General features: G+C 45.7%; 1 protein-coding gene across 2 annotated transcripts in view; it reads right to left on the bottom strand.

The window, feature by feature from the left end:
- The window catches only part of HLF (HLF transcription factor, PAR bZIP family member), a 36,008-nt gene extending 22,422 nt beyond the window's left edge, over positions 1 to 13,586 (bottom strand). Inside the window, exons 1-2 of one of the 2 annotated variants that reach the window (XM_068655441.1) lie at positions 13,190 to 13,586; positions 11,868 to 12,203 (exon numbers count right to left, since the gene is read on the bottom strand). In XM_068655441.1, coding sequence (XP_068511542.1) covers positions 11,868 to 12,203; positions 13,190 to 13,295 — 442 coding nt within the window. In that variant the 5' untranslated portion in view covers positions 13,296 to 13,586. The remainder of the gene's footprint in view (positions 1 to 11,867; positions 12,204 to 13,189) is intronic. The other variant, XM_068655442.1, reaches the window with a different exon arrangement.
- Positions 13,587 to 17,747: the final 4,161 nt, after the last annotated feature.

Consider the following 17,747-nt stretch of genomic DNA (forward strand, 5'->3'; position numbering starts at 1 on the left):
ATAGTCTGGCAGAACAGAGTGAACACATTCTCAGCCACGTGATAAAGAAGCCAGTCGGGCCAAGCTGATTTCCTTGTGTTGGTTAAATGTGATCTTCAGACTGTACACACCAGCGGCTTTGGGAAAACGTGAGAAAGTGGGAAACAACAAGCCACAGGCTATAAACTAAAGGGCAGAAGAAAAATCACTTAAGGGGTTTTGCTTCAACACGTGTCGACAGGGCTGTTTTAAGTAGGGGTTGACTGGGCTCACAGGGCTGAGCACATGCTGCGGAGGTGCTGAGCACCGTGCATTCACCTGGACATAAGCAGTTAAACACCAACACCTTCAAGCATGCAGACCCTAAAAGGACCCGATTCTGAAAAGCCACTGTGAATCCTTCATGGTACAGGATTAGGAGAGCCTCTTGTGAGTAGCTCAAAAAAACACTGCACAGCTTCAAATCCCGTATGCAGGAGAATTAGAGGTACTTAGGCCTCTCAGGATGGGGCCCAGTAAAGGAAAGTTACGAATCTGACAGTGGTACATGGCCCCCCCAGCTCAGATTTTGCTGACGCTAGTTGAACAGCCACCAGACAGTAGTACTGAGCGCTGAGGAACATTCACGAAGTGAGATAAAACTTGGCCAGAGGATTCAATCCAAAAAAACACACAGGCCATAATGGACTAGAAGCTGCCCCAATTGTAAGGTAGTATATTTTGATAGCAGTGATAATGTTTTCAAATAACTGACTCGGGAAGAGATCAACAGCATCCCTGGCCAGCAGCAGAGGTGCACGTGATGCCTGAGAGCACGCTGCACGCGGGAGCAGAAAGAGAAGCCTCCAAATGAGCCCCAAGAAGCACATCCCTGCTGCAGATAAGAGCAATGCAGATGAAACGCTCATGAGAGCACCTAAGAAAAGCGAGATTTGTTTACTTTCTAACAGAAATAAATTGATAACCTAGACACGTGCGGTATTTGGTGAAATCTGAGAGACACACGGGTTGACAATTACACCTCCAGCTCTTTCCTTCTATTTGGCTCATGGTTTCTATTCACGTGTTCAGAACAGCTTCCAGAAACTACCATGACTTTCAACAATGACTTTAACTGTGTCGCACTGAGAAAATTGAACAGATAAGAATATAGAAAAGTGTGTCCTAAACCTGGCGGTAAATCCAGTCCAACAGAGATTAGCCCTTCTGCGAGCAGCCACGTGATTGTGGAGGGATGAATGTCAGGTCTCAGAGCCTGGACAATCTAGGCCCTGATTTTTTATTTATTTATTTATTTTAAGTGCTGAAATACCAACTGAGAAAGAAGGTGTTTTAAACAGACACACAAACTGCAGCTGTCCAATACTTGTAACTGAAGGCTTGAGGTCTAACCTCCTCAAAAGGTGGATATGCAGGTTAACTTCAACTATGCTGTACTCATTCCTAATACTCTCACATAAGCATAGTTAAATGATGCAGGTGTTCAGAAGGTCAACTTCCTGCTCCCGTTTACTCAGCCCATGTTACTCTCAACAAATGGCTCAATCACCATAAGGACCAGACCAGTACCACTTCAGAAAAACCTGCACCTTATCAGTACACTGCATTTTGCCCAATGTGAGGTAGAGTAAGGCATTAGGGAAATGCAGTTAAATAACACGGCAAAATCTTGGTATCCAATTTAAACCCATATTGGATATCTATGCTCTTCTCTTCCAAGAAAAATAGTCTTCACTACTGACAGGGGAATTAATTCCTTGCTTATCACTGTACTCACAGTGGTGCAGAGGGCAGGCTACTACACAGCTGGTGACAAAGGCCAGGCTGTGGTCAGCACCTTGGGACTAACCTGCTTGGGTAGCTGCAGTCCCAGGAGAGGGCTGGAAACCTGAGAGTGGGAATTACACAGAGGTGCCCTACGATTCTCAGTTTCACTCCCCAGAGCCTGCATGCTCCTTAGCGCTCCTCAGAGCAGCGTTCACCAGTGGACTGGGGCCGTCCTGACCACCCTGCTCCGGGTGCCAGCTTGCACTGCCTGCAGCCCAAGTCCTCACTGTTCCACCCTCACCCTGTGGTAAGCACAGAGAACAGGGCTCCTCCATGGGGCTGGCCCAACATACACAATGGGCGTACCACATGAAGTTACCTCACAATGCATGGAACATACAAAAAAATACACTGTCATCAAAACTTAACGCAGACATCCATACGCTGCTGTGATGAACCTCAAGTGGCACTGAGCTTGGCGCTTGCAGTAACTCCAGATCTGCACCTGAATTTTACTCTCCCAAAGTTACGCTCAAGGCAATGTCTTAGCTTAAAAAAATAAAAAAAAATAGGCAAAGCAAAAAAAAATTGTAACATTTCCATATAAGATTTCTCCAACTTAATTCTGAGAAAGCAGGATGAAACTCAAGAGTTCCTATACAGCTTTTTCTTTTTTTTTCCTCTCCTTTCCCCCCCCCCTTTTTAAAAAAAAAAAAAAAAAAAAAAGACACTTCATATAGTGTATACCACTGTATGATGCCAGTGTCAGACCAAATGTACTTTCAGGACTCAGGTAAGCGTTACCTTACCAAAAAGGGTATTGAAACATCTCGGTGCTGGGCTGGAAGCAGAAGGTGGTTCTGTTGTAACAAACTCCTAAATGCCCTGACAAGTATGTGCGTTTGGGGCAGAGGGAAGGGGACGCGAAGGGAGCAGGGGAGTCGACCCAGCAGCGCCGTATTAGACTGCAAGCATGTTGTGTCATTACAGCTTTATCCCGACACACCCATATTTACAGCACACAATGTACTGTACAATTCACAATGCCAAGAAACTCAACATATCTAATCTGGCAGAAAAACAAAGTCATATCAGGTTAATCCAATTCTTAAATTGCACAACTTTGAAAAGCCAATAGGAAAACAAGCCTTCCCCTAGCTCCCGCTCCCCCTTTCCTCCTCCCAGCACACATACCCTGCCACGACCTACTTTTCTCTTTGATCCCTGAACATTTTTAGCCCACTCTCACTGTCCCATGTTTCTCATTCACTTCTAACCCACCTCCACCCCAGACCCCGGTGGAAAGTTACGCTGATTAGAACAAGCTGTAAAAGGGAGCTTTGTGCAGAGCACCCGGGCTGAAACACTGCAGAGAATGAATGGCAGGACACATACACAAGGTCACTTGGCTGTGTGCCCACATGTGATACTGCAATAATTGTGATAAGATAACAGGCCTCAAATTTAAACTTGGCTGACTGCAAGGGAGTTTCAAATTGGACAGTGGAGCTGGAGCACTTCTGCTGCACCAGAGGAACAGGATAGAGCAAGGTTGCACAAACACTCGACTTTTTAGGTAAAATAACTTTAGAGAGGATCAAGATCGTTCCATTACCTGGGTTTGGTGCTTTTGGGATTTCGCCTGCAAGTCACACAGCTGGTTTTCCAACTTCTCTTTTTAAATGAAACCTTAGAGTCACATAACCACACAACTCCAGGAGATGAAGATTTTTAAGGAAGAATAATGGTGGAAAAAAGTTTGACACCCGCTGGCAACCAATTAAACATAGTTTTTGCAGACTTGTTTCTCAAAGTGAATCACCATCTCACGGTGTCTAGAAGGGTGTCAGCTCTCACCAAAGCACTTCACACACATCAGGCATTTTAAAGGTTTTATGTAAATTCTCTGATATAGAAAACGCACATTTACATTACAGCTCTTCCTGCTCACTAACATATTCCTATCATATCCAGCCATCTATTTTCATGAAATTTTAGCAGTGTAATTACTCTATCAGAACCTCAACTTGCTTGCCACATTTGCCTAAAATCAGCCTATTTACTCAAAAATCGCGATCAGGAGCACACAAGAGGCCCCACACACCTAGCATAACGTTTGCTTTCATAGCAAATCAGGCAAGAAAATCCACAATATCCATCTACCACAGTCAGCGAGGGAGCTGCAAGAGTTACATACACAAAATGGCCAAATGCCCCACGCTGTAACACGGGGCCACAGCTGCAGGGATTACAGACGTCAGTAACATCTGTATTTCCACTATGCAGCACAAAGACAGAGGGAACACAGTGGTATGTCTGATTGCTGCAGGCTCCTTCAAATTAAGTCAGTTTAACCCTCTCTCTGTTGTGATGAGGAGCAGGATTTGTTTTCGAGTGCCAGTTCCTTCTTACTAAGCACCCAGCTGGTTTTGAGACAGACTTCTTGCTGGAGTGGGTCTCACTTCCAAACCTTGCAATGGTGAGTTTGTGAAAGTGACCAAAGCATTTTGAATTGCCTCCTTTATTTCAGTGCAGCCCCTCTTATTCTGAGTCTATTTTATACTCCACAACCTTGAGTAACACAGGCTTCTAGGAGAAGGTTTAATACTATTATTTCAGTATTCACTAAACATGGATTGCTCCATAAAACAGAGCTCTGCAGGAGTATTTTGTCTTTCCAAGTTTCACATTACTGTTCCTTCCCTCTTCCAAAAGGCAATCTACAGTTTCCTTCCTTGCCTCCTCAGAATCTCAAGTTATAAGCAGTTCCTAATGGGACTGCATTTAAATTCATTTTTGGATGCCTTCCTCTGCATTACTATTGCTGAGTTATCAGGTCACCTCAAATAACACAACATCCACATACAGGAATTAAGAGTGGCAAGCCTTACAAGTGTTCCAAAAAAGTTAAGGTCCAGTCATTGCCACACAAAGTAATGATCTTGCTGGGGATGGAGAGCCCTGTTCATTCATTTGTTTATTAGATTCAGGAGTACCAACCAGCTCTGTAATGAATTACTTAATCTTTGACCTATTGTCCACAGCCACGTTCCAGAACAAAGAATTTATAGCAAGCTGAGCTCCCTAAGGCTAATTGGAAAAGAACTTTTTTCCTTTAAAACCATTATCTGTCTTCAACCAATCTTTGTCACAAAATGTGTTTTCGCCTCTCTGCTTATACACCTGAATATCTAAGGATGACATTTTGTCACAGATGAGCTACTGCTGTAGTTCACTCTGACATCTGCCTATAGTAAACGCATGCTAAAACATTGATCCATGGGTACCTGCCAAGTTATGTTCCAGTAATAACTTACATCTTCACTTCAGTTAATGAGGACCTGAGTTTTCTAGGACCCTAACGCAATCTGGATTTTTTATTCTTTGTTCTACAAGTGGCCACACACCAAAGCACAAGCTTACGAGCAAAGGGTGTCAAAATCCTCGATGCCTGTTTTCATTAAACAGCAAATAATATGAACAAGAGAATACTAGCAGTAAGATGAAGAGCTAAAGCTGTTTCTCTAAGAGTTGAGCAGAGAACCCCTAAGCAAAAGAGTGCCACATCAGAGACGCTAAGCAAGGGTGCTGGATGGTGTACAATGAAAATCTGGGCTGAATTTAGCCCTGGCAAGATTTAGTTCAACCAGAGAATGGGACAGGGAAGCAGAACTATACAACAGCTTCAAAGCTGGTCAGAAAATGAGGTTGAACAATAACTTGTAGTCATTTAAAACTTGATGGGTGGCACCTCAGTTACACAAAGCTGAAGTGCCCTGAAGAACCCCAGCAGAAAAAAACCCTGATGAAATGCCTACCAGACACTGCCTTACCTGCCTTCATTAGCTCTCCCTATGTGAGATCTGAAGCTCTCAGGTCTCAACTCAGCTTCGTGACAGACAGCTTCTTTAACACTGTTTGCTGGCTCCTTCAATGCCATTTGCTCATGAAACACTGCCATACAAGCTACAAAATCTGTTTATACTGTATTCATTTTGACATAGATGTGCATTTTAACATCCATTTTCTATATTTACTCCTCACATACAACTTACTCCACTAGCTCCTATTGGTTTGAGGGTTGCTTTAGAGCACTGCTTTTTTTTTTTTTTTTTTAACAGAGCCTTTGCCGTTTACCTCACATAGAATAGCTTAAACCACCATTTTTCTTACATATAACTTTGTTGAAATGCTCTTTCCTGATCCTCACAGTCTTTTGTGGAATTCTGACAAAATATTGCAATATATTTTGTTATGAAAGTAAGACTTTTCAGAAGCAAGCTAATGATTATGTTAGCGTGTAATACAAATATTAAATAGCTGCACGGTGTTCTGCCAGCCAAGCTTCTGATTTCATAATGATCTCAAGTACTCTTTACTGATGATAAGTATGTCCTTCCATCCTGAGAAATCTCCACCGGTACGCTGAGACCAGCTACCCCCCTTAAGAAGTCCAGAAAGATCAATGACAAAAGATGGTGACATTTCGCTGCTCCACCTAGGAGCTGCTGAAGAAGGACAGTCAACAAGCTGGGCTGAAATCAGTGGCACCACACCAGGAGTAAAGTACTCATCGCTGGGATTCACTGGGCAGAGTCTGGCCGCTGCTGGCTCCCACAACTGCCAATCTGTTGTCATATAAATATGTACAGATTGCAACAATTTAGGATGTTTACTCATAGCTTCATCTAATCAGATAGCATCAATGTCTTTGTATACATCTCGTCTCTTAACTCTAAGATATTGTTTCATGGAAGACTTCATGGTGTACTCACTTCTTAAAAATCAAACCCCTGCAGTAGACGACCAGTCAGCCAAACACTCTGAGATGGGAAGCAAGGCTAGGAGAAAGTCACAGCATTTTCCTAGGTAACTGCAACAAGTTCAACTCCTGGCATCCCTAAAATGCCTTCCTCAAAGGACAAAACCCTCATTGCTCCCTCTGCATATCCTCTTGCTAACACCAGACAGCCCTTACATGCTTACACAGCTGGATCTGTGTGGAAGGCACTGCTCCACAGGAGAACTCAAGCATCAGGCCAGGCACATTTTAAACGTGTAGTACAAAACCCAAGACCTTTCTTGCTGTTTACTGTTTGAACTCTTAAGTAACTTCAAGTTCTTTCACGTAGTTGAGCAATTATTTAACTAATAATCAACATTTAACGGCGAATATTAAAATTAGATCTTTTGAAAGAGACACAGTGTTCTTGCTTCTAGCATTAACAAGGCTTGTTCGTTCAGCACTTTTTCCCCTTGTTATCATGTGACAGGCTATTTTTAATATTTGCCAGAATATATTTTGCATCTTCCTTTGATCCAGAAAGCAGCGTGCGAGGCTTGCCTGGATATTGCCTTCCCCTCGCAGCGCGCAGAGCTGCGCTTTTCCACTTGACTGCAATTTCGGCACCGGCTGGTAATGGCAGGAGCACGCAGCCACGCACGCGTGCCTGCTGCTCTAGCAAAAGCCGTGCTGAGCAGGCTGCACAGGGGACTGCCACGTGCCCAGAGCACATGGTGGTGCAGGCAGCAGCCATTCAGAGCCTCACGTGAGAGGCAATGTGAAGAGCAGCTCTGGTACAGCCTGCCAGGCGGTTTAGCTGGTCATTCCCTTGTTATCACGTGGGACACCAAAGATGGGGAAGCACCCAGCTCCTCTCGGTGCTGGCTGCAGGTAGAAGCCCTCACCTTTAAGGAACGGGGCTCACGCAACGCTGAACTGCTTGTAAACAGCGATTAGAGCTCAGGAGAGGGTTCCGCAGACGAGCTGGCTGCCGGGAATGCTGCCCTTCACACTACAAAGGCTGTGCTGGAAGAGGAGGTCATGTTAAGAAACACAGGGGAAGGAAGACTACAATAAAGGGAGTGTTGCACACACCCTTCTGTGGGCTGCCCCCTTCACCAAGTCATTCCCAGTATGCAGCCGAGTGGCCGGATGGAGCAAGAGCAAACCATCCCCGCCGGCATACGCCTATCACAAACCAGTTAAAAAAATACCAAAACCCACCCAATCCTGCCTGGTGTCAGTCGTTACGATTCAGTATACATGCAAGAAGTAAAAGATAATGTGCTCTAGATGAGATCTCTCTGCTGAGTACATACAATAGAGCATTTAATAAATCTTCGTGTTCTTCCAAGAGGGGGCTGAGGGGAGCACACTTCAAACAGAAGTGTTCAGCTTTTTGATGAATGCACCTCTGAATCTTATTTTGTCACTGAAAGCGAAGACTTCTAGATATCTCACATCTGTGTTTCTGCAACAGATTACAAAGCTTGCTTTTTTTTTTTTCCCCCGTTAATCTTTGGCAGATCCTTTGCAAGTAGTCTAAGGCACCAGCAATCCAGGCACTGCAGAGTGAAAACGACTGTCACAGGAATGCAAAGACAGGAGTTTTTTTTCCTAAGCTTCCCATGGCCCTATCCTCCATAAGGAGCAGGACTGTGACAACACAGGGGTGATGATATCACTGTGTCAGCAGTATCCCCCTCTGACATAGCCCTGTTGCCAAGGCTTTTGCTGCAAACAGAAAATTCACATCTAAATCTCGAAGAACAGAAATCCTCTAATTAGAGTCTTCCACCAGACTTAACTAATGCTTCTGAACTCTCACTCACTCTACGCGAACCCTTCATGCTGCCATCCCGTTCACCCAAATAAGGGTTACCCATAGAAAAAAAGTCAGGTAATAGCAACCAGCACCTAACTTCAAAACATGATACTCCCTTTATATACAAATGGCTATGAATACTTCCAATTTCATTAAATGACACCACAGCGATTTACATTCGACCCCCCCCCCAAAAAAAAAAAAAAACAGCAAAAGATCTGCAACAGATGGAGAAACAATAAAACGTTTGCAGTAACAGGTAACTTAAAAAGCTGGTTTTAAAATAACTGTTTTACTGAGAAAGATTAATTTGCAACCAACTAGTCAGCACCCACTACAGGGAGAAATAATGTTGCAGATACATCTATGTTACAACGAATGACGGTCTGCAACACTAAAATTAATAAATAGCATTTTGATTTAAAGTGATACTGTGAAAAAGAAATACTTAAATACTTTAGATTCCAGTTTTGAAAAAAAACAAAAACAAAAAACAAAAAACACCACCACAGAACTTTATCCTGCATCCTTTCTCTCCACAAAGACCAGTTTTTGCATAGATTGCCCAAATAGAAATTTACAAGAAAGCGGGTGCTTACTTTGTTATTTGCTATAGTTCACATAACAAACTGGTGAGACTACACATTTTTCTAATAACCAGACAATGCAAGCTGGAAATAAGGAACTCAAATAAATTTATAAGGAACCATTTGTTGTTGTTTTGGGTTTTATTAGTTTTCCACTATTACAAGATCCACAAGGATCTTGTAATATTATGTTTAGAGCCATGGTCAGTCCAGCTTTGCTGAGCCTGACCCCAGTTCTCACTGAAAGGCAATGCAAATTCTCAGATCTCTTCCAGAGGTGGTATAAAACACACATCTAGGTGACACCACTGGTTTCTAAAGACAGGTAAGGCTTGCCCTTCAACATGTGCACAAAATTAAATCATCTTATGTCACTTCTGTGTAGACCTCTGTCTGAGATACACCACACACGCATGGGAGACATGTTTGGTATCCACACTCATGTACACGTCCTTCCCTGTACGCAGCCTATGCAAGTCTCAGATTTTTGGCCAGCTACATGTGATACACTGATGTTAAATTCTGTGGAGTCATTTCAAGTAGGGATGCGAGAAGCACAACATTTGACTCTTGCTTCAGCCCGAGTCCACATCATATACTCAAACAGGCCATCAAAAAATTAAGATAAAGATCAGTGGAGACAAAACATTTTAAGAACTAGTATCAACTAGAAAATTCAGTCTTCCTAAAAATAATACAATCACGTGGAATTAATTTTTATTGAAATTGTGTACTTCATACTATTTGTCTTGAGTTTATTACAATAATACAAATCACAACAGCCACATATATTGAAACAGTAACTCACACCAATTAAAAAACCTTACTTCATGACAGTTTTAAAAGAGTCTTTAAAGGTCTTATAGGATTTATTAACCAAAAGGCTCCACTATAATAATTTTAACATTTAGCTCCAGACCGACTTTAATATTTCAAAGCAGCACATTTGCCTCAGCACTTTTATGACGACTTTAAATGATCATTTTTATTTTCACTAGAAATGTTTTTAATACTGTGTATTTTAAAGATCGCTCAAATGCTAAAATGCACGATGATCCCTACAAAAGAAGAATGTCAGATTTTTATGACAGCACAAAAAAATCCATTAATCTGACAATAAACCAGACTACTGTTAATTAAGTCATAGTACCTATCTGTAACAGGGGAAAAAAACTTAAGAAATGGAATGGAGCTCACCCTTTTAAAAAAAAAAAAAAAAAGAGTATAATCCAAACCTATTATTCTTAGGACAAGGTGGCATAGAGAAAAAAAAAATCCTTCAGACTAAGGTGATTTATCCTACCCCAAGAGACCCAACTCCTTTTACAGCCAGACATAAGCATACAGTTTTAGTGAGAAAAGTTTGTAACCCCCAGCTGTACACAGCTCAGGGAAAAACCCAAAAATCAATGAAATGACAGCAAGTCATGCAGGCAGCTGATTACAAATAAATTCTGACAGGTGATCATTAAAAGCCTGGCACAAAACCAGCCTCCCTTAAAAAAAGAATGAGGACGGATTATCTGCTTTTAATTTTGTGTGCAGAAGTGACAGAAAATGGGGTAGCATACCCGCACTATTTATAAGAACTGGCTTGGGAAAATCAGGGTAGGGTTTTTTTTTTTTTTTTTTTTAAAAATATTCCACTCTTGCCAACTCCAAATATATTTCAACTTTGTGAACCCTTATGAGTTACTGGTTAACTATGAAATGCCTTGAAATTGAAATACAAAAAGTAAAATCCACATAATGTGAGTAAATGAAATCCATGACTAAACACACATCTGACGTGGGGCCAAGGAGTCTGTTGACAGGTTTGGGGGGTTTTGCGGGGTATTTTATTTCTTTTTAATGAGAAAGGAATGTTGTAGATTTTAAGACTTTTCCACTTCATCCTGCTCCACAACTTTTGTCCTTCTATTTATTTATTTTGCCTCCTTATCAGATGATTCTGACAATGACTTCGCACACTGAGCATGGCAAGCGATCAAGCAGAAGAGAGAGGAGTGGTTTCCTGCTCCCAAGAGCACACTTTGCTCTAGCAAACCTTGTGTGAGCAGAAGAGCACAATAACTCACCCTTACACTTTTTTATTTTTTTAATAAAAAAAGCAAAGCTCCATGTTTTCCAAACTTTCATGCTAACAAAACTCCCCAAACCACGATCTCAGCCATGCTGGTGTCAAGCCATAGCAGTTATTCTAGATTTGTGCTTGCTTCTCAAGGGATAAAGTGTTAACAAACAAATAGAACACTTCCACTGATACCAAACGGGTTTGAAACACGCATTATGATCAGAACTTGACTCCATGATGCCTTATTTTCCCATAGCTTAAGGTAACTGTAGAGGTAATTTATCTATAGTGGTCAGAGTTACATTTAAGTTTATTCTGCACTAACTAAGATTATAATGCAGTTAAAAACGTAGTTCCTGCCCCACATACTGTGGCAAATTTTACTGTGTCCAGTACAGAATAAGGTTGCAGCCGAAATTCCAAACAGGAAGCACCGTCTTTAAATTTCATCTTCAAAATAATTACTCACGCTAAGTCTCCTATGCTCTTGCATCAAATACTAGTCAAGAAAAGGAACGCTCACTTTCATGGTCCTCCCTGTTTATTTAACACCACGGCATTTACGCATTACTATTCTGCTTGTGTTATTTTTTGCTTGCCAACAGCTAGGCTACCAATGAAGAAAAGGTGACAGGAGTTTCCTTGGAATTCCTGCAGCTTCCTGACATAATTTAACCAAAAATCCCTGTGGAGCAACTTAACAGTATCTAGAGTGGGGCTTTTTTTTGCATGCAAATGAATCATATTGGCCCTCTCTAAACTGCCTGCCAACTGTACAGTGAGAAGTAATGATTTACAGTGGGGAGGAAGGCTCATGCCAAAATCCATAGGAAGGTCTTAGGGCTGATTTACCTGGTCTGACCGGGCTCTGCATGCAGTTCTGCGACACCATGCCTGGATGGACTGAAGTAGAAGCCCTGCTGCTGAGGTCCATGACAGAAGGTGATGCTGAGGTAGCTTGCTGGAGACCTGGCTGGTGTGGGCTATGCTCGTGCTGGTTTGGGCTGGGTGGAATGCCATTTTCTGAGAGGAATTCTTCCAGGTCCATGTATTCCAACTGGAAAGTGTCTCCGTCATATGGCAGTGTCTTGTCCCATAATGTTGGGCCCAAGAAAGCTGACTGAGGGACTGTGGTACTGGTGCTGTCATCATCTAATTTCTTCTCTTTGTCTTTTTCTTTACCAAATGCTTAAACAAAACACATAATAAATATATAAGAGTTGAGTAATTGAAATATCACTGCTTCTACTTATTTTCCCTGCACTCTCAGGAAATATAGAAAAGGAATACCTGCTTTACAAAAATAACTCCCTTGATTCCCTCTGGTTAGAAGAGAAGTCACATCAACTGAGCACCTCTGCAGGATCCAACCTTCCCCCTGCTTTTAGTTAACAATTCCACTGCGTGAAGGGATTTGAACGTCAGCTTCAATAAATACTAATGGACTTAAAAGCAAGCATTTGAGCTAAAACAAGCTGGAAGATGTTGCTATATTCTGCTGAAAAGGAATTGTCTTGACCTCAACCTCAGGTATTTATTATCTTGTCACACTTGAAAAAAAATAATTAAGGTCCTAGCCTTGCTAGTCCTTACACAAGCAAAGTAGCCGTCAAATTAAATGTGTTTTGCTTGCTTTGCCTGCCTCATACTATGCAGTAAATTATAAAATAATGTATTATTCAGATAAATTATGGTGATGTTAACCTTACTAATGTTTTAACATCACTATATTAAGCCTGACAGCCTTTTTTTTAAAGCCTGACAGAAGAGGGATTCTGACATGCAGAGAAAAATTCAAGGGTAGCACAAAAGCATAAATAAAAGTTAAAATCCCGTTTCCTACCTATTCGCACAACACCCAGTGATTCCAACAAACGGTTTTAAGGGAAACTGGGGATTTCTCCCAAATATTTGCAAGGTTTTAAACAGCTAAAGCCTCCTGCCCCCCGCCGTGCCTCGGCACCCCCCGGACCGCCGCCTGCAGCCCCGGGCAGCCCTCGCAGGGGCTCGGCGAGCAGCACGGGGCCTCGGGCCCTCACCGCGACCGGCCCGTTACCTCACCGCCGGGGGGGGCAGCACAAAATGAGGATAAACCCGGCGATATCGGGGCGGGGGCCGCCATTTCGGGGCGGGGGGGAAGGGAGGGGGGTCGGGGCTGCCGGGGGAAGCCTCACCGTCATCGTGAGCGAGCGGCAGCTTGAGCGGGTTTTCCAGCAGGGACTTGAGCACCCCGTAGGTGGGAGGCAGGAACGGGGGGGTCAGCGGGAGCGGCCGCGACATGGTGGGCTCTGCCTCGGGGCGGCGGCGGAGGCTCCTTCCCCTTCGGCTGGCGGAGCGGCTGCTGGACGGGAGCGGGGAGGGGGGGGAGCCGGGCAGGGCAGGGCAGAGCCGAGCCTGGCCGGGCCTCGGGGCGCCTGCAGGCCGCCGGAGCAGGGGAGCGGGAGAGGCGCCTCCGCCGCGCAGCGCCCTCCCTGCCGCCCTCCTGCCGCCCGCCCGCCGCCCGCCCGCCGCCCGCTCTGCGCCGCGCGCCCCGGCCGCGCGCCCATGTGCAGGCGCTGCCGCCGCTGACGTCAGGCGCGCCGCGGCCTCGCCATTGGTGCGGGGGGACGGGCGGGAGGCCACGCCCCGCTTCAATGGACCCGCCCCCTCCTGGTGGCCCCTCCCCCTTTGTATGGCCACGCCCCCTCCTCGTGGCCACGCCCCTTGGTGGGTGTAGCCCCTCCCCGTCCCACAGCGGCACGCGGCGGGGCGGGGCGGGGCGGTTGCCATGGTAACGGTTTCGCGGCCTCCCAACGGCCGGCCCCGCGCGGCGCTGAGGGGAGCGGCGGCGGCACCCCCGTTAGGGCAGCCCCCGGCCGCAGCCCGGTCCGTCAGCTCGGGCGTCCGCGGCCTCCCTGCAGGGATATTAGACCCCCAGCCTCCCACCGGTGGCCCCACAGAGCTCCCTCGCCGGCAGCAGGGGAGGAAAATGGTGTTGGCCCGCAGCCGGGGTGGGCACCGGCTGTGGAGGAGCTTTCCACATGACACAGAGAGCGAGAACGGGGTGACAGCACAGCAATGTGTGTGGTACCTGGGCAGGAAAACGAGCAGGGGGTTATTAAGTGATTGTACACATACCGGCAGTGCCCCAGATGGCCAAATTGCTGGTTACTGAGAACCTCTAATTACAAAAGTACAGAGCGAGGGATGTAAAGAGAGCAACGATTGGCAAGGCGTGTGGAGACACGGTGCACAATGCTTTTTTGTGCAGTAGAAAGAAAAAAATAGGTTTAGGAGATTTGGTAGGCAACAAAGAAGAGTAAACAGAAATAGAAGACGTAAAGGTAATAGGGATATTGGGTAATGCCAGTAACAAGCAAGATTAGCTAGGGATGTAATGAAAGCTCAGCTTGGGCAGAATTACTGAAGTTTTTACGGCTATCAATGTAACTGACATTTCAGAAAAAATATATCCAAACTAGCAGCATTTTCAATGAAATCGAATGACATGAAAACCGTACTGTTTACCACTTGGCACTGAACAGGATAAACTATGTTTAGATCTGCGCAGGCACAGAACAACAAGAAGCAACAAGACATGCTGAGGACCAAACACAATTACAGACCGTGCAGGAGCTGGGAATTTCCTGGCTGAGGAAGCTGTAACAACACTTTCCAATACATGGACCAGCCAGAAAAACTGAGAAAAGTACCCAAGTACTGGCGGTGCTGGAGCTGTGCTCTTCAATTTCGCACTGCAACAGGAGCAGCGATTTAACTCCAGTCTTGCCACACAGGCAGGTTTCGTTCCAACCAGCCTCAATTCACAGGACTCCAAGCAGACTGTGGGCAGGTACCTGCCCGTTGATGACTGATGGCTGCACCTTCTCGAGGGGCCCACTGCTCATTTGTGCTATTTTGGCCCCTGGCCGACCCCTCGCACCACACCCCGGGTCAGGCCAACACAACCCTGACCCAGCTAACTGCACGCTAACTGGACTTTTACATTTTCCAACCTGCTAAAAGTACAGCTTGGTGTATTCTTAGTGTTCGCGCAGAGCAAGTTTATGGCTTGTGAAGGACCGTGACTGCCATTTAGTTTTGTATAGAAGGCACCTTGACTGGTCCCCAACTGGAAAACCAAAAACCCTCAGCCAACGCTTATGATCGTGCCCTTGGTGTTTCCATCACAGAAACGTGATCGGATGCATGGTGCGAAGATTGAATTTTTCGAACTGCATACATGTAAGTTAATATATCGCTTTCAGAGTTTTTTTTTAATTTAATTCATTCTGTAGCAGAGAAAATTTGAAGAGACCACTAAAGCTGCCAACACTGCCACATGGGGGGCGTCCTTCCACCTCCACACCAGGACCCGATACCAGTGCCTCAGGCACTCAAGCAGGGCTGGGGGGCACACAGGGACCTCAGCGGCAGTGCAGCAGCTGATGCAGGCTTTGTTTTTTGTGTGTTTTTTGCTTTTTTTTCCTTATTTTTCCTCAGCAGGGAGTCCCACAAACGGGCACGTGCGGTGCCGCTTCCCCACAGCCCTGCCCTCAGCGGCCGCCCCCCTCACGCGGCGGTGCCGGGGGGGGGGGGGGAGGAGTGGAGGGAGGGGGCCGTTAGGCGCGCGAGGCCGTCACGTGAGCGCGCGGCCTGACCTACTTTGGGCCAATGGCGGGGCGCGGCGAGCCTGGAACCGCCGCAACGGCCGCGCCCCGCCCCGCCCCCTGCCTCGCGCCTCGCCTCAGCTCACCTCGCGCGGCCCCGGCCCCTGAGGCGGCGGCGCGGGCACGCGCACGGCCCCTGGGGGGGGGTCCCGGCCCCGCCGCCTGCTGCCTCCTCCTGAGGGAAAGGCCGCCGAGGCACGGGGAGGATGTGCACGGATGAGTGGGAAAGCCTCAATATTCAGCCTCCTTGAGCTCTGATGTGCCCTAAACCAGCGAAACAGCCCCGTGAGCGGCTGGTGCGTTTCTCAGGTTCACAAAAAGCCCCACGCCTGGCTGCCCGCACAGCCACCAAGGCTGAAAAACAGCAGCCTCTGCAGGGAGCAAAGCCTGCCCTGTGCTCCCGGCAGCAGCTCCAGGGCTCTGGAAGGGGCCCCTGCTTGCCTGCCCCTGCCAAGGCCCTCCCCAGTCCCTACAGCCCCCAGTCCTTCAACGCTTCCACCGCCATTTGCTGCCCACGTGGCGTGCAGCAGAGCGAGCCCCAGGGGCACCTCGCACAAGGAAGAACCGTGATCTGCCCCCACCTTTTTCAGATTTTTTTTTTTTTTGAAGACTTAATTGAATGTAGGAGAGACAGGTTTGGAACTGCTTTTGGGTGATGGCAGAGGAACTTCTCTTAAGTAATCTGAGGTGGTTCCAAAAGACATTCCAGTTCTCAGAAAAATAAGAATTACTAGTTGCTGCTTATGTGCTGTGAGTTGAAAGATTAATAATTTTCTCTGCCAACATTTACAGTCAGCCCTTACCATGACAGTAGATCAAATACATGTACGTGCCTGGGCAGCTGACCTGGTTTGAACCCAGCAAACGCTACTTTCAGTGATGACTGCATTTTTGGAACAAATACTTTGTTATGCTTTTTAAAGCAACCGTAACCTTGTAAAGCATTAACCAGCCTCTCAAGCCTGTTTCAAGCGCCTGCTGCCTTGGGGGATTATTTAGACCCAGTAGGTGTAACCAACCGGTTAAATGAGATGACAGAGCTGGACAAAGACAAGCGATAAGGAAGTAGCTGGCCAGTTTTGCAGTCGGACATTTCTCTGAATAAGGATAACTCCCAGCTGGTGCCAATGGGAGAAACAACTCGATCCTTCCATTTATTCCTCTGTGCTCCATTCCTATTCCTTTCTCACTTTTGGCTTGCATGCAGCAGGAAGACAGTTAGAAATAGCTGTTCTTACATGCTCAGGCTGTTTGATTTTGGAAGTTGGCGCTGGTTTTACTGGAGATGGAAGAGCACCCACGAGCAGAGAATAAAACAGGCAGAGCTGGAAAAGGAGGAAGGAGTGAAAGGTACAGGAGCTGAGCATCTCCCTCCTTATTCACAGTTTCTATTGAAGCCAGTGACCCAGATTTCTCTGACTTCAAATGGCTGTTTTCAGTGAGCTTGCCAGAGGCATGGTGCTGGGGAAGGTCAGGCAGAATTTAGCCAGAAGTATTCTGCATGCATAGGCTTATTGGATCTGGATCTGTAAAACTTGATACCAAACACCCTGTACCAGACCAGTACCCCCTGGGGTCCAGTCCTGCAAGGCCCCTGCCCTAAGCCTGAGATTCCTGTTTGTCCTGTACTTGTGCACTCAGTTCACTCCTGGGTTTCCCCTTTTCAAAAAAAAAAAAAAAAAAATTGCAGAGAACCCAAACCAGTTTTAATCCCATGGTATTATTAAGACCCCAGAAATACAGTAAACCTTGTTTCTTTGGCAGGGAAGCCCGATCTGCAGGACTTTTCCCAGTTTTCCAACTGGCAACAATCAAGCTTGCAGACAAAAGCATTAAGTCATGATATGTCTCATTAGGAAAGATTATTTTATTATTTTTTTAAACATGCTCCCACTTTCAGTTACATGCAGCAATGGAAAAGGTTCTCAATATCAATGTCAGGCTGCAGCACCCTTCCTTAAAATTTATCCTTATGTCTTTTCTTATGAACCATTTTATTTTTTAAATCCCTTACTGGAGATTTCAGTTGGAAACTAGTTGTTATCTCAGTATCAGAATATACACATCAAATATGTTTAATAGC

Source organism: Anas acuta, chromosome 18, assembly GCF_963932015.1.
Source record: "Anas acuta chromosome 18, bAnaAcu1.1, whole genome shotgun sequence".
NCBI lineage: Eukaryota > Metazoa > Chordata > Aves > Anseriformes > Anatidae > Anas > Anas acuta.